The sequence below is a fragment of the Oenanthe melanoleuca genome, chromosome 2 (assembly GCF_029582105.1).
Source record: "Oenanthe melanoleuca isolate GR-GAL-2019-014 chromosome 2, OMel1.0, whole genome shotgun sequence".
In the NCBI taxonomy this organism is placed as follows: Eukaryota; Metazoa; Chordata; class Aves; order Passeriformes; family Muscicapidae; genus Oenanthe; species Oenanthe melanoleuca.
The window spans coordinates 119,095,575-119,111,329 of NC_079335.1; the positions used below are offsets into that span (position 1 = coordinate 119,095,575).

General features: G+C 34.8%; 1 protein-coding gene across 3 annotated transcripts in view; it reads right to left on the reverse strand.

Annotated features, from left to right (window-relative positions):
* The window catches only part of HDAC9 (histone deacetylase 9), a 446,072-nt gene that overhangs the window by 42,449 nt on the left and 387,868 nt on the right, over positions 1-15,755 (reverse strand). For all 3 annotated transcript variants that reach the window (XM_056484523.1, XM_056484522.1, XM_056484524.1), the window contains one exon: positions 14,332-14,450. In XM_056484523.1, the coding sequence (XP_056340498.1) occupies positions 14,332-14,450 (119 nt within the window). The remainder of the gene's footprint in view (positions 1-14,331; positions 14,451-15,755) is intronic.

The window sequence follows — 15,755 nt, forward strand, 5'->3', positions numbered from 1 at the left end:
TAGTTCAGTGTCTTCTTCCCTTGAATACACTGGCACTTCTCTGCTAATAACATGACAAAAACTTGGTAAGTGGTATGCATTTACCAGGGTGGCTTTTAGATATCCCAGAAAAAAAAAAAGGGAATTTGACCATTTGTCCTGCTGTTTTAGAAGCTAAACCACCTGGTCAAAAGAATCATTTCAGCTTGGATGTCTGATGTCCAGCCTTCCCATCCTCACACCTGGGATTTCCCAGGCTGAATCACTGGAAAATGTCCTCCTCCATCATGAATTAATTTGCTGCTCTCAAGCCCTTTTTTTCAGATTAGGTATCTCTAAACAGTGCCACCATAAATATCTATATTGCTTCAAAAACAAGACATTTGAAAGAGGGAAATGATTGCCTACTTCAGAGAGATAAACTGAAGCAAAATCAAACCTCAAGGGACATGCTTCAAGAATGAAATCTCCACAGATCAATCTCCTGAAGACACTAAGGGGTAAAAGTCACTGAGCTGAAAATAACACAGAAGGAAAGTTCAGTGACATAGCAGTATAATTATAATAAAATTGGTCAGGAATTGTAGCAATGAGAGGCCTTTTATCTGAACTATTTTCATTTTTTATTTGTTTCTGAGTCCACTAATTGTGCATCAGTTATCTTAAAAGCTAAGGAAACATTCAGATCAAAACAATATATTTTACAGATACTCTTTCACTAATTTTAATAAAACAAAAACAGGTACTGAGCAAGGACAGTGTTATCCAATGGACTAAATTAGGTAGTTGAGCCATGATGACAAGAAGGATAGGCAAATTTTGGATAAAAAAGTTATTCAAGATGCAATGCCTGACATCTGGTTTATGACACTCTAATTGCTAGTAGTCAGCCAAAGCCAAAAGACTGCTATTGTCTGTCAGATGAAATATATCTAGAACAGTGCTGACTCTTTACTGAACTAAATATATTCTCTCAGTTTCTGCCTGAAGTATCTGTCCCACCTTGGAACAGAAGATTTCTTTTCTGCTTTCTCTCTTAAAAATGCTGAGTTTAGGTTTTGACAAGTTCTGATGGTCAGTGTGCACCATGCTAAAGTGTTTTTGCTGTAAGTACCTTTATTATAGTGTATGATGGCCAGTTCCATTAAAATAGATTACAAAATTTTCTACCAATACAATGAAGCATAATAAAAAAGCAGGTAAATAATCTAAAAGTGTTTTTGAAAATTTTCTGCAAAAAAATGCAAATGACTAGTATCTTACTTTTACTTTCTTTTAACTATACAATGCAAATTACAACAAGGAAAATCTTATTTCTTCTTCCTGAATGAAAGACAAAATTTCTTCTTATTTTATGCTCTAGATATTAATCTTTTTCACTTTTTATTTTTTTATCTCCTTTCTTTTACTCTTTTCTTTTCTTTTCTTTTCTTTTCTTTTCTTTTCTTTTCTTTTCTTTTCTTTTCTTTTCTTTTCTTTTCTTTTCTTTTCTTTTCTTTTCTTTTCTTTTCTTTTCTTTTCTTTTCTTTTCTTTTCTTTTCTTTTCTTTTCTTTTCTCTCTGCCCCTTTTTCCTTTTCTTTTCTTTTTCTTTTTTCTTTTTCTTTTTCTTTTTCTTTTTCTTTTTCTTTTTCTTTTTCTTTTTCTTTTTCTTTTTCTTTTTCTTTTTCTTTTTCTTTTTCTTTTTCTTTTTCTTTTTCTTTTTCTTTTCTTTTTCTTTTTCTTTTTCTTTTTCTTTTTTTATTTTTCTTTCTTTTCTTCCTCTTCCTTTCTTTTCTGATTTCCCAACTTTATTATGTCTGTGATGGAGTACTAAATTTGATCAGACTCAATTTCCTACTCTTTTTTGAAAGCACTACATAAAAACTTATCTTCATTAAGTGCTGCTGGGATTCCAGCACCACATAACTAATGAGAGAATTCAGTAGCTTCATGTCAATGTGATGCCTCAAGTTCAAAGGGGACAGGGACATCCTGTTTGGTGTTTTGTTTCACTCAAGCCATTAAAACTGCACAGACCCTTTTAAGTGTTTTTTAAAGTAATCTTCTTTACTCCCTATCAGTAACCTAAAACATTATAAAAATAGTGTTCATTTAGAGAATTTTCAAATTTGTAATGTAATTTGGAAAAAAAAAAAAAAATCTTCAGCAATTCTCAGTGAATAGGAAGGAAACTCCTGATGGATGAAAACATTTCAGAGCTACTACTTTTTTTTCCTTAAAGATCCCTTAGAGATCTTCAGCTTTTGTGACCTCGAGATTTTTCCTCAAAAAGTCTCCTGGGAAAATCCCAGAGATGTCCACTCTGTGTGGGAATAGATGCACCCAAAAAGAGCCAAAAGAAAAAAAGTACATGGTCCAGAACGTATGCACCATCTTCATGTGTGTTCTACAAAGCTACCATTGGTGCAGTTATACCACTAGAAAAATAATGTTTTATTCACATGGTAACTTAAATATCACAAATATTTTTGGGTAACTAATTCATTTGATGTAACACATTCATTAATTAAAATACAATTTTGAAACAGCATCACATCACTTGATAAATGGATTTTCTTTACTGTTTTCCCAGGATTTGATGCAGGTTTAAGAATGCTGCTTACTCAAATATTTAAGTGAATGAAAAATTATTTTGATCTGTTCGTGTTGGCTTTGGAAAATTCAACAAACTGGGTTCCACTCTGCCACTTCTACTTCTGTGTTAACATGCTTCAAAATACTGGACCTAATCATGCAACTATTTCAAAGATGATTTGACAAAATTTCTTGAAATTCCTGCTAAATTTGTTAGGACACAGACCAGTCATATTGAAAATCAATTTTACTGCAAAGCTGTTCCTGTAGGACCCACAAAAGATGCTACTATAACTTTCACTGAAAATAAAGGATTTCTGAGACTACAGATATTACCTTTCAAAATAGAAATAAAAATAGATACAAATATAACAACTGGATTTGATCTTTTAGTCAATACCTCTTCTCTAGCATAAAAAAGCCTCAAACCAATTAAAGATATTCTGCATTTTTTTTCACTGTTTTGGATAAATTAAACTCTTTACCAGAAATAATAATAAATAATAAATAATAAATAATAAATAATAAATAATAAATAATAAATAATAAATAATAAATAATCTGTTTATTTAAAAAATATATTGTAGGAAGATTTTAAAAACAAAACCAGCTTAGGAAGATACATCATTTTTTATTGAGATTTATATATATATATCAAATTACAAATTGATAATTTCTCTTGACAGCATAAAAGTACTATGCAAAGCAATTTAAGTTATTTTTTGCAAACCAACTTTTGCTTAACAAAATAAAAATGATGAGCAAGAACACATTATGCCTGGCAGCAATCATAAATAAAAACATAAATTATATGGCAATACATGTATGTGATCTGTTTTCCATACAAATAAATCACTGAATTAATATCTGATGTTAATGAATCATATCTGGAAAATAATTTTGTACACTACTGCATTTAAAACCCAGACATTTCATTAAAGGACACATTCCACTATTAAATGAAACAGCTTTGTTATATTTTGCTTTTAGAGAACGCTAATCTGTTTTAAGTGAAAAACATTCGGAGAACAGCTCTCACAAACAAATTTCTTCTGAATGGATGCAATGTCAGATATCAAAAAGACAACTTTTTTTTTTTAACAGAGAGGAATTTATGGAAAAGGGATATGACTATGGATCAAGGGAAGCAAATATGTGATTAATTTGCCATCATAAGCAGAAAACATTAAGTAAGTGAGTTTTTATTAACTAACAATACTTTGTTTTCTGGACAGTTATCTAATTTTAGTTTTCTTCTTCCAAAGAAGATCTTTCAAGATCTTTCCCTTGGTCCATTTTGGTGTACATGAATTGTAATTGATGATGGGGAGAAAAGAATGAATCTGAAGTAAATAAGTTATTAGCAAATTCACTTTAAATGGACATATTTTACAATAGAACAAAACATTTCTTCTCAATTTAATTCTGTAAGATTTCAGGAAGCATTTGAATGTAAATATGCTTTTGTTTTTAGCATGTTTTTGGTACCATAATAATATTTACAATCTCTGTCTCTGTAAACATTACTTATTTTAGTAAATCTTAATCAGGTTGGTGGGGTAGTCTCCATCACCGGGACTGCTCAAAGCAAGTAAAAGCTTGTGGGATTAGGATCTACATTCTTGCATTTCCAGAAATTTTATGGCAATCAGTTGGTATAAGCAAGAACAATTTCCTGAAAGACAGCCACCACCCCCACCCCACAAAACAACAAATTAAGGTAATAAAGTGCTGAAAAAAATTAGGCTTTTTTTTTTTTTTTTTTTTTTTTTTTTTTTTACATGCCAGTGTTTGCAACTTGCTTCATTTTATTGCAGATTTCGTAGTATTCAGTGTTTGCATATAAAGCCATCAGGAGATTGCAATTGAATCCAAATATTTCATTGATAAAAAAATGGCTGCAGGGAAAAGATTCAAAGATGAAGGAAGATGTTCTGGGAACTTCACAATAAAAGAAATCTGAGTAGCATTTTACTAACTCTTACAATATTTTTGAGGCCTGAAGCAGGTTTTTTTTTTTTTTCTATTTCTAGAACTGGTAGTAGTGATATTCTATTGCAATATTTAATAAAGATGAATTGATGTTTTGAGTTTAATCATTAAGGTAAGCACAAAGATTTCCCTTTACCCACAAGTAATTAAAATATCTTTTATAACACCTATTCCAATGACTTATTTTCTTTGTGACAATGGTACCTTGAATGTAAGGTTTTAAATTTTATTTCATATATTTGCTCAGGTAAAAAAACCCAACACAATAGCAACTAAGACAATTGCTGGGATCAAAGCTAAAAATACCGAGAAAATCTCTTCAGATTACTGAAGAATTGCTGGTGCTGATACCAGTCAGACCTAAAGTGTACTTAATACTGGGATAGTGTGAAAAAGATGAGTTTGCAGACTGGAAAAACAGATGGCCCCTTATCACCCCATGGGGCTAAACACACAAGAGCAAACTTCAGAGACGCCTTACCTTTACCTTGTCCATCCCTATCAGGAGAGACTGTTATATTAAGGGTTATTGCCTCTCAAGCCCTCCCTGTGATCAGCTTTTGAAGTCCATGGCCAAGAGGCCAGTGTGAGAATATCACCTCAGATAAGAGGTGTTTGCTCTGTGAAATATTCAGGACAGGAATCCATGGAGCCCGTGATAGTTCAGCAGGGAACCACAAACTCCAGCTAATATCATTTAATCCCCTGTTGGTTTGAGAACTACCCACCATAAAAAGCATAACTGGCTGTTTATTTGTGCAGGCAAGAGATAACATCTTAAAGTTACAGTCTGCCTTAAGTAGTGGGGATGTGAAGCCCAAAGAAATGAACCATCCAAGCTCGTAATCAAAATTGTGTGTGCTCTCTTCTTCTCTGCCTAATGAGATGTAAACATTTTGGCTGCTGTCTCTTTTGAAAGATATTAATCAATCTATTGGTTAAAAATCACAAAGGATAGTCGGTCTTCAAATTACATGCCTTCTTTTATAGCATTTTGGAGCTGTGAACAATATGTTAAAAATTTTCCCATGGCGCAACCAAGTAAATACTTGTGGCACATTTCTATTTATTACAGAGAATGGTTAAATTCTAAGACATAAATCATGCTCTTCTACTAAAGACTACAAATTCCCAAAGACAAGACTAATTCCCAATGCAACGATGCTATAAAAGATCAGACACTTTGTTATTCAGAAATCCACATTTGGAGATGTCTTTCAACAATGTTCTCTCAGGACCCAATCCTGCAAAAGGCACAGGCAAGTTGCTGAACACTGTGTCAAGCTCCATTAGTTTCAAAATGGCCCCAAAAATTTACATTTAATTGCTCTATTTAAATTGTAATCTGACATTATTAATAGTGCCTAAGGAAAAAAAAAACCAACTTTGTTCTTTCCTTTCTTTTAATAAATGACAGCCTCTTTATTTCAATAAGAAAAAAGATTTCATAAGTTTAATTTCAAAACTGAGAGATAGTATGACCAATTTTACCTTTTTGCATCCCTCACATAAGTTATTGTAATTTGCCAATGCTGCTACTGTAGCATGAAAGGAAAAACTTTAGGATGTAGGTAAAGAGATAAGGGAAGATGACCAAAAAAGTGAAAATAATTCTTAATGATTCTGTAGATTGGTTCTTTCTTTCTCATTGTAATCTATCCTCTGCCCTGTCCCCAGCAACTGCCCTAAATCAAGGAATGGCACCTGATGCATTCTGCAGATGGATTGACACTGCATAGCTGAACACGCTGTACAGGTGGTTTTTTACTTGCACCAATTAGTTAACTAGCCAGCAGACAGATCTTCTCTTTGAGAGGCAGGAGTGGGAATGGAAACAGAAATCTCTCCTGGCTCATTTGCAGAAAGAAAGGCCAAGTAAAAGTGAAAAAGCAGGTCAAATTAATGCTTATTTATTAATATTTCTAATTTCACTCACTTTTTCCTTAGGTAGACCCTTTCTGAAAGATACACCAGTTAGCCAGACAGTATTGAAAACACTGGGCAACAATAAAATCAGTACTAAGATTTCTGAATCCTTCAGATGAGCTTCCAGTTAGACATGCTTGTCCCAAAGTCTGAACATGAGGACTTCCCTAGCCTCAGTAAATGAGGTGAATTATTCCCCGATTTCTCATGGCTCAAGCCCATAGTCCAAGCCACTGACATATGCTTACTTGCCAGTATGTGAAAGCAGGTTCTTCAACTAAACATCAGAAATTTTCTGAGTTTCTCCAAGCATTAATTCTCTCTTTAAATGAAATAACAAAAAAAGAGAAAAGAACTTCTCCTCTTTTGCCTTTTTATGCTGAGTCCTAGAAAAGCCATTAATTTTATACAGTGAATTCCAGTCTCTCTTCCACAGGAGCCAACAGACTACTCTTTCTCAGAGAGAAGGATTTCTGAAATTTTCTACATTCATATTTATAAATGTAAATGCAGTGTACAAGCCAATAACATACCAGATCCTGAAGTCACTGACAAATAAATCAGTGACATCTGCATTGCAGGAGCAAATTTAAGGAGTACAAATGTAGGAGTAAATAAACATAACCTGATTCAGGAGGCTGGGCAATCCAGTGGTCATGTCCAAACCATAGGATAAGATACAGCAATGACTGCTATGGGCTACAAGGAAAAAGCATCCAAAATGCTTTACTTCTTACAGTGAATCCTGTGAAAATAATAGTGTCTAAGGGTTGGTCACCAATTATTTTGTCATCTATTTTGATGTTGTTTGGATCATACCAAACTGCCATTTAATTAGCATTCAAGAAATCAGCCTAGGAAAAACCCAAACTTTGCTTTCAGAAGTGAACAACTGGAAGAAAAGTCTTGATGCTACATTTTCTCGCTGCCAGTCACTGGGTATGGTGCAGTTTCCAAGAGACAAAAGTGACAGAAAGAAAATACCAATCAGGACACTCCCCAGTGAAAAGCTGAATTGATGATCATTGCTCCAACCCATCTCCAATGATGTTAGTTCCGAGTCAAAAGCTGAAGATCTGTCTCACTGGATAATCACTCTATCACCTCAAGTGATAGAATGGTAAGATTACCAAATTATGTCAAAAATAATCAAATCTCTGTACTCAGGAGAACTCAGAAAAGAAGACAGCTGTGACAACTGAAGTAATTTAATGGTTTATTGCTACCATTAAATATCCTGTGCAATCTCTCCCTTTCTCTGCTGCCTCTGGCACACATTGGTCCTTCCATAATCTAATTCAGCTTCAGCCCAATAGAAGCCTCTTCACTTTTTTGACTTTGTTTTCTGGTGGGTTAGTGAGATAAGGCTACATGTGTTTACAGAGAGACTGACAAGAAGCTAGCCCAGTGCAAGGTAAATAATGGACAATTCAGAAGGGGAAATGGTGTGCAACCACCCTTTTGTATGGCAAGGAGCTGCTAGGAGCAGCTATGCCAGCTGTGAAACTGCAGTCAGAGGCAGTCAGTGCCAGACTTACCAAGATCAGCATCTCATAGTTGAGTCAAAAAGAGTTTCTTGCTTGTGAAGAGATATTAGAGATGCATTATAAAAGCCTGAAATACTATTTTTAGAAACTCAAACTGTGTTAAAACATCTACCAAGCTACTACTATTCTCTTTAGTCAGCTGTTAATTTGCAGGGACTCCTTTCTCCTGCCCTCCTTAATATATACCTATTACATTAGCTCCAGTAGTCCCAGCCAGGACTCTTTCTTGGAGTCAAGAGTCAGAAAAAACTTTGAGACAATCACAAGAAAGTGAAGTCCCTACCCAAAGCCATTATAATCATTCTACCCCCAAAAAATCACAGCCAGTTCAGGGCTGTCTAAGTCCCTTAGGGAGTAACAATATTATCTGGGGACTCTTTTAGAAACTAAGTACTTCCAGGAGAAAAAAAAATACAAAAACAAACCAAAAAACAATGAACATATATAGCCTTTTAAGTACTTGAAATACTCAGAATAGTCACATAGAATGTTTTAGAAATACTGAAGCTGGCACATGGGAAACTTTATCTCTGAAACAGATCTGAAGTACCAGGCTTTGAGCCTGAGCAGCTCTGCATTTCAATTCAGTGATACGTAGCTCGAGCATTACCCTTTGCTCTGTTTCTAACCCATGCACTATACACAAAACACAGTGGGAAACTGAGAAGGATTCCAAGAAACAGTAGGACAGTTGTGAAGGCTCAAGACTAGTCATTGAAGAAAAACTTTTGCATGAAGCCCCTGGTCTATTTATAAGTCTCCTTTAAAGCCTTCCAATGACAGCTAGTACTCCATGCAAGATCATTTGTTACAGCAATTAGTGATCTATATCACAACTGTGCCCATTGCTTCTGAATTTGCTTGTGCCAAGATGCTAGGTATGTTAGCTTTTAACTGCATTTTATGTCACATTTAGAGATCATATCAAAACTCATTACTTCCAGTGGGAAATGGAACTGAAATGTGAAGGGCAAAGCAACAGGAAACCATCAGGCCTCAAGTTCAACCTGGTTGCTCTTATTTGTGTTCTGAAAAGTATCAGATCCAGCCATGAGAAGTGATTCCTCACAGAAGAGATGTTGGCTACATGTAAGTCAGCAGTCTTTTTTATCCATTAATTTCTATCACTTATGCTGACATATCCTTTGGAAATAGCCTGGGCTCATGAGAAGGGAAACTGCTAATAACTTCAGCACTTTTTTCATTGGTCCCACTTGAATGGAGTGTATTACAGCATAATGCAGCTTTTGATAGGTTAAGGGAATTATTGCAATTTTCTCAAATAAAAACATTAAAAGTTGCAAATCAGCTAAGATAGAATCAGTTATATTCCAGGCACTGGATCAACTTTTCATTACAAATTTGGCATAACAGAAGATAAACTTTCCAATAGACGAAATATCATTTACTCTTTAAATGCCCACAGTGGTATCCTTTCCTACTGCTAATTGCTGATTTTATTTTGCACTCTGGTGTCAAATAGCATCTTTGGAACAGGAGAGTAAAACAACAGGAAAACTCCAGTAAATCATCATAGCCCTTAACAAACTCAGTGCTTCAGGAAGTTAAGTACCTTGATAAAGGTCTTCATTCTTGCTTGACACTTCTCTATTTACTTTATTCTTTTTATGGAACGGTCACAATTTAATGAGCAATTATGTAGAATATTTACTTGAACAGTAAAGTGATCTCAGTGGCTTTAGTGCAAGCATTATTCTAAGGACTGCTCAATAAAACAAAGAGAAAGTACTTCACCTCAGGATAATGTTACATGGAGAGCTTCAGCCAGCTGAGCTAAATTTAAAAACAGTTCCCTTACAAAATCTAACAACTTGCAAATTTATGATCAGATCTGATAGCCCTCCTTCAGACTTGCTCACTACACAAAATTCAAATTGTGTGATAATACTATATATTTTAGCAGACAATGTAAAAATTAACTGTAAAATAAAGCATAAAATGTATCATTCTATCTTCAGTAGTTCTATCTAAGGATCATCAGGATAACAGGAAAGAGTAGATTCATACTCTTTAAACATATCCTTACTATTCTAAATATAAAATCCCTTTATTCCTTTACTTCTACCATTACTTTTTTAATATTTTATTGTCAATACAACTTTTATTACTCCAGTACAAAAAGTGAATTTGATAAAAATAATATTTTGATAATACATGTTACATGATGCTGATATTTTGTTTTTTCATATTTTTAAAAAAATAATCTAATAATAAAAAGAAACCATTGGACTAGTCAGGAACTGAGACATATTTTCCTCTCACCTGATTATGTTTTACAATAAAGTCAAAGGACTTTTGCAGTCTCTGATCTAAACAAAGAGATCCCAAAGTCTTCAATAGATACCCTGCATAAGAGTTGTGTATGAGAGTTCCAGTCGCTGCAGCCACCTTCACCTTACATTTTGGGGAACCACTCAGCCAAGCAACAGGGACAGAGCCATGCTGGGACTCAAGATGGACTTTACAAAACACATTTCAAAATATATTCCTCAATTTCAGCTAATGAAGTTAAACTTGAGTCATTACAGAAGGGGCACAGAAAGCAAAATCTGGGATAAGTTGCCTGAATACTCCTGAGATAACATACCAGATATTAAAGGAGCTCCTAGCAAGAGTTGGCACCTTTAACTGATATAAGACCCTGGGCCAAGAGGACTACCAGAGAAGTTTAACATGACATTTGCCTCACTTTCCTCTCTTTGCTTTTTTTCATGTTAAACTTGGTGCAGTTCCCATAGCATAATGCCACAGGCAAGGCAGTGTCTGTGAGTAAAGATAATATTTTTAGCAGACAAAACATTTTTATTTGGAAAAACAAAGTCCTTTTCTGATGCAAATCCTTTCTGGGGGGAAGACCTTCTCCAAGGCAAAGTGATTGTGAATTCAAAAGTATACCTGTTTCTAATTATGCTAGGTGGCCTTTCATCAGTGCTGTCAATAAAGGCTGCCTTTCCTTACTAAGATATTAGGAATGTAGCTTGTACCAAAGGACTGAGAACTTCCTAGCAGCAACAGGTTCTGCCATATGCCACCAGTCACATCAAATCTTTGAAGCCCTTTTTGCTCTTAAAAGAATATAAAATACATCACAAAGTTTATGCACATGGGTTGAGTATATATTTCAAGATGTGTGTGTGTATGTAGGTGTATTACACAAGCACCTTTTGAAATCATAGCACTTCATTAAGAGAGAGGATTGGCAAAAAGAGCTAACATAAAGAAAAATGTGCCTGTGAAATCCTCGAAGTTTGGGTTGAATAAAATGTTTTACTTAATGTTCATTCTCAATTCCACATTGCACCAAACAAATCTGTTTCCCAGACATGTAAAACTTAGTTAAATATTGCTCAGTTTAGTGAAAACAAATCAACATATGAGCCACATTGAAAAAGTAGGGAAAATAATTTGAAAAGTGCAATAGGATAGGAAAGATTCAAACTTCCCTTCAAATCTTGTTTTAAAAACTATCTATTTTTTTTAATTGGAAAAAGACCATTAGTGATTTCATTACTTAATACAGCTAGAGATAAATTAGGAAGTGAGATATCTCCAAGCTCTGCTATCATCACTGATCTCAGTTGGCCAGATTCCACTCTACAGCCTTCTGGAGGAGCTGAAAGTCACCTCACTGTGAGAAATCCTGACATGCACAACAGACTCACAGATTGAAAATCAGCTGCAAATATGTATATATATGATTATTTTGTTGCTGACATGTTTCTTTACTAATCAGAAATGGCAGCTCCTCAGTAAATAAGATTGTATGACAATATAGAAAAAAAAATTAAAATTCTGGGCTAAAGCAGATTACAACTTACATTTTTCAAACTGTGCAGATTTACCAGACCATTTTTTTCTGAATGTAATTGCCTGCTATATGGTTACTCCAAGGCTGTAATTAGTTCAATCTGCTATCTTCATCCAATGATTTTTACTATATAACTCGGGATGGTTGATTGGTTTATACATTTTTTCTTTTAGATTGTACTCTGAGGGAAAGACATAAATAATTCATTATCAAGTATCTAGTGGCTTCTAAATGCTCTTTAAGAGCAAGGTTAGTAGCTAAGGATCTATCTTCTCTCCTTTGATGTCAATCTCTCCCTAATTTGTAAAGCTTGCATTAAGTCATAGAAATCATAGAAATGTATTAAATGTACATGAAGTGCTAAAGATTTATAAAGCAAGAATATTTACAGGTTCAACTTTACTTGTTGGTGTATAATTTCCAATTATTACTAACCAATTATATTAAAACTTTGCACAAATATTTATTTTTAGTCTCTAATATGAAGGTTTGTCTTTGGACCTTATTTTTTTAATAGACTGTTCATTTTCCTACATACCACATATAGTATGTTATGTTCTAAAATAGTATGGTGGAATGTGGAGAATTTTGTTTTGGGGAAATAATAAATTCCTTTGGCTCTGTAAAAATGGCTTTATTCATCCCTCAGGTGCATGATTACTATCTGAGTCTATCTCAGCTTTTCTCTTAATTTAAACAAGAGCCACCTACACGGGCACTTTTTTTGCCTGCTTTGTTTACAGACACATGCAGAAGTAGATGTACAGCCTCTTATATTAAAAAAAATTATTGAGAGTTCTTTTAAAAAGTTATGAAGAGTTAATTAGTTAATTCATGAATGTAAATAAGCAATAATTCTAATGTCAGACAGTTTTTCTTTGCTGCAATTTCTAGTTCAGCTGTTGAAGTTGCTATGCCAGAATATTACAAATGCCAAAGCATCTTGGATCCTTAAGGGACACGTAGAATACCTTCTCAACAGCTAAATACAGATAGTTATACAATGGTTCTCAACAAAATATTAATTTAGTACCAGTTGAAAGTTCACCTCCCTCCCACACAAGCTCATGGAACCACAGAGAGTAAATCTCTCACCTCTTCCTGCAAAATGTTTTATTAAAAATCATAATACACAGCAAAATGATACCCAAACATGCACACCACCTGCTATGTGTCTTTCCTGTCCAGTGTAACCACTGCTTCCAGCTGAAAAGCTGTGCTAAAACTCAGTGTCTTACTCGCAGCCAGAGGGATATTCCATTTCCAGCCCATTTGTGCATTAACACCTGTGTAAGTGTCTTTGGGTAGACCCTTGCACTGCTCTCTGATTTCTCCCTGTCCACATCACTGTGGACAGTCACTCTGTTCCTCCATCACTGTCATTGGTATTCAGGGGAGCCTGTTCAGCATGCAGTGAAAATGAAAATAAAAAATATGCATATCTGCCCTGAAGGTCCTGAGGTAAACAACAGCTTTGATCTAGTGATCTATAACAAAAAGCAAAGGTTACAAGGACAAAATCCTCCAAACTGGAGTCCATTTGTGCAGTGTTTTAAACGCCATTAACTCTCATTGACTTCTCCAGACTTTTCCCAAGGCTTTTGCCATTACCAGCAGAGTTCCATATTTAATAGCTGTTGAAGTGATATTACATACTCAATATCCTGAATAAAAGTAGATATACTGAAGAAAATTATTCACAGCACTGCAATAGGAAACCATTTTGTGTTGCCCCATGTAAAGTAATTGATATATAGCAATGTTAGAATGCACATTACTGTAAAGAGTTACTAATTACATCACCCAGCCTTGCTTAACATCCCAGGCTCAGAATCAGTTTGGCCACAATATCTGGTAAGAGCTAGTCATTTTGGAGGGCTACATATGAGATATGTCAGACAGATCTGTCTTTCAGAAAGTATTAAATCTCTGCCATAAGCACACATTTTGAAAGACTGAAATGGACATCCAAATATCAAGACCCAACAGAGTAGTCTTTTAGAAAAAATTGGCCTTCATAAACACTGATGTAATTCAGGATTAATGCCATGGAGCTGAAAAGATTACAATAACAAAAGAGCAATATGAGATTGGATTTAGGCATCCAAAGTCTAAAACCTCCAATATATATTTAAAGAGAAGTGACTTACTCCAGCATTTGGAAATTGAGGCCTATTGAAAAGCATGAAACCTCTAAAATGTTATTTGAATGCCAGAAAAGTAATACTTTAAAAAGTCAAGACAAAAATGCCAAGAGGAACAGAAAGGAGTGAGCCAGAAACTCGAACATGTTTGTTTCCACCTTGTCCCTGAGTTGGGCAAGCGCTGCAGCTCTCCAGGCATCTCTGGGTATTAACTGCTGGAGAGTCCCTGCCCTCAGTGACACAGCTGCCATCTCACAAGAAGACACACTGGATTTACATTATAAGGTTCCTAACCAGGAAAAAACCAGCTCAGAAACACGTGCCAGTGGCAATACCTACATTTAGCAGTGACTTTGTACCCGCCCAGCGGAGGGTCGTGGCCTTCCACAGCATCGAATCCTGCCGACACCAGCACAATTTCTGGATCAAACTCGTTGGCAGCTGGCATAATCACAGTCCTGTGGAATGTAAAGAACCCAATGTGATAAAGCTAAAAGAACTTCCACCTTCTTTGTATAAATTGTCACAATGAGAAAAAAACACAAGATATTTTATTTTCATTAAACCAATCTCCATGGTAGCTATTCAAGTCCAAGGCTTCAATCAATTTCTTTCTATAATCATTTCTATGACTGAGAAAAAAAAGGCAGGTACATGTGAAAGCCTCTAATATTACTTACACATCTGTGTCTGTTTTATCCTGCTGCCTATAAAAAGCTGCCTCTTCCAGGGAAGTGACTAATGGTTTACAGAGAGCTCTCAAAGCCTGACTGGAAACCCGGACTGCTCCAGTTAGTGCGAACTTGGTGTAAATTTGAACTATAAATTTCTTTTGGGAAAATGTTTGCTTTCCAAACTTTTTTTTTTTTTTTACTCCTTAACATTTTTAAATGTTTGTCGAGGTGGGGGGTGACTCTAGCAAAGGAAAAACATGAAATTCCCTTAATCAAATCCAGACTATGTTGTCAAGCCTTTCCAAGGTCAAGCATAACAGGAATGTGACAACCACAAACTAGTGACAGCAACCCCTGCTGGTGTCAGGAAGATAATTCAGCCCCTTACAGTCACAAAGATTCCACTTTTTTAACCCCTTCCTTGACAAATTTATGTGTGATTATTTTATGCCTTTGATTTTGCTCTTCTCCAACCCCAAAGCATGAAAGATGTACTGAAGGAGAAGATAAGTCCCTGTGTTCTGCACTTGCAGATGTTTTCTTTCAGGCTGACTCCAAAGGGAAGGAGTAAGGATGGCTGTTGCACTGGTTTAACAAACACTGAGCCTGTAGTGGCTGTGCTGAATCAGGGGGACATGGCTAACATTAAAAGGCAAATACATATATGATTGTTCTATCACAGATAAATTAACTCTAGAAAATCCCTACACTGGTCAGAATGTGAAGATTAATTTTGTGCATGTGTAATGTTATATGTTTAAGTTCAATGTTTATTAATCTATTTGATAAACAACTTAGTCCAAAGAAATCATATTTTTGTTGAAGGGTTTAGGTTTTCTGTGGGGAAAAAAAAAACACATTAATGATATTAACAACTCTCAAGTTTTTCTTTTGTTTAATTTATGATTTATGCATTGTAAACTTTATTTTGCTTTGTGTTCCTCAGAGGTAATTTTAGGAAAATGTTCCTTTTACTTGTTAATAATAAAAAAGAGAATTCAGATGAAGCAAAAAAGTCTTTGTCAGGATATACAGCATTTCAATGAATATAATTTTACATTTAAAAAAGGATAGAGTCTGCTTAAATTT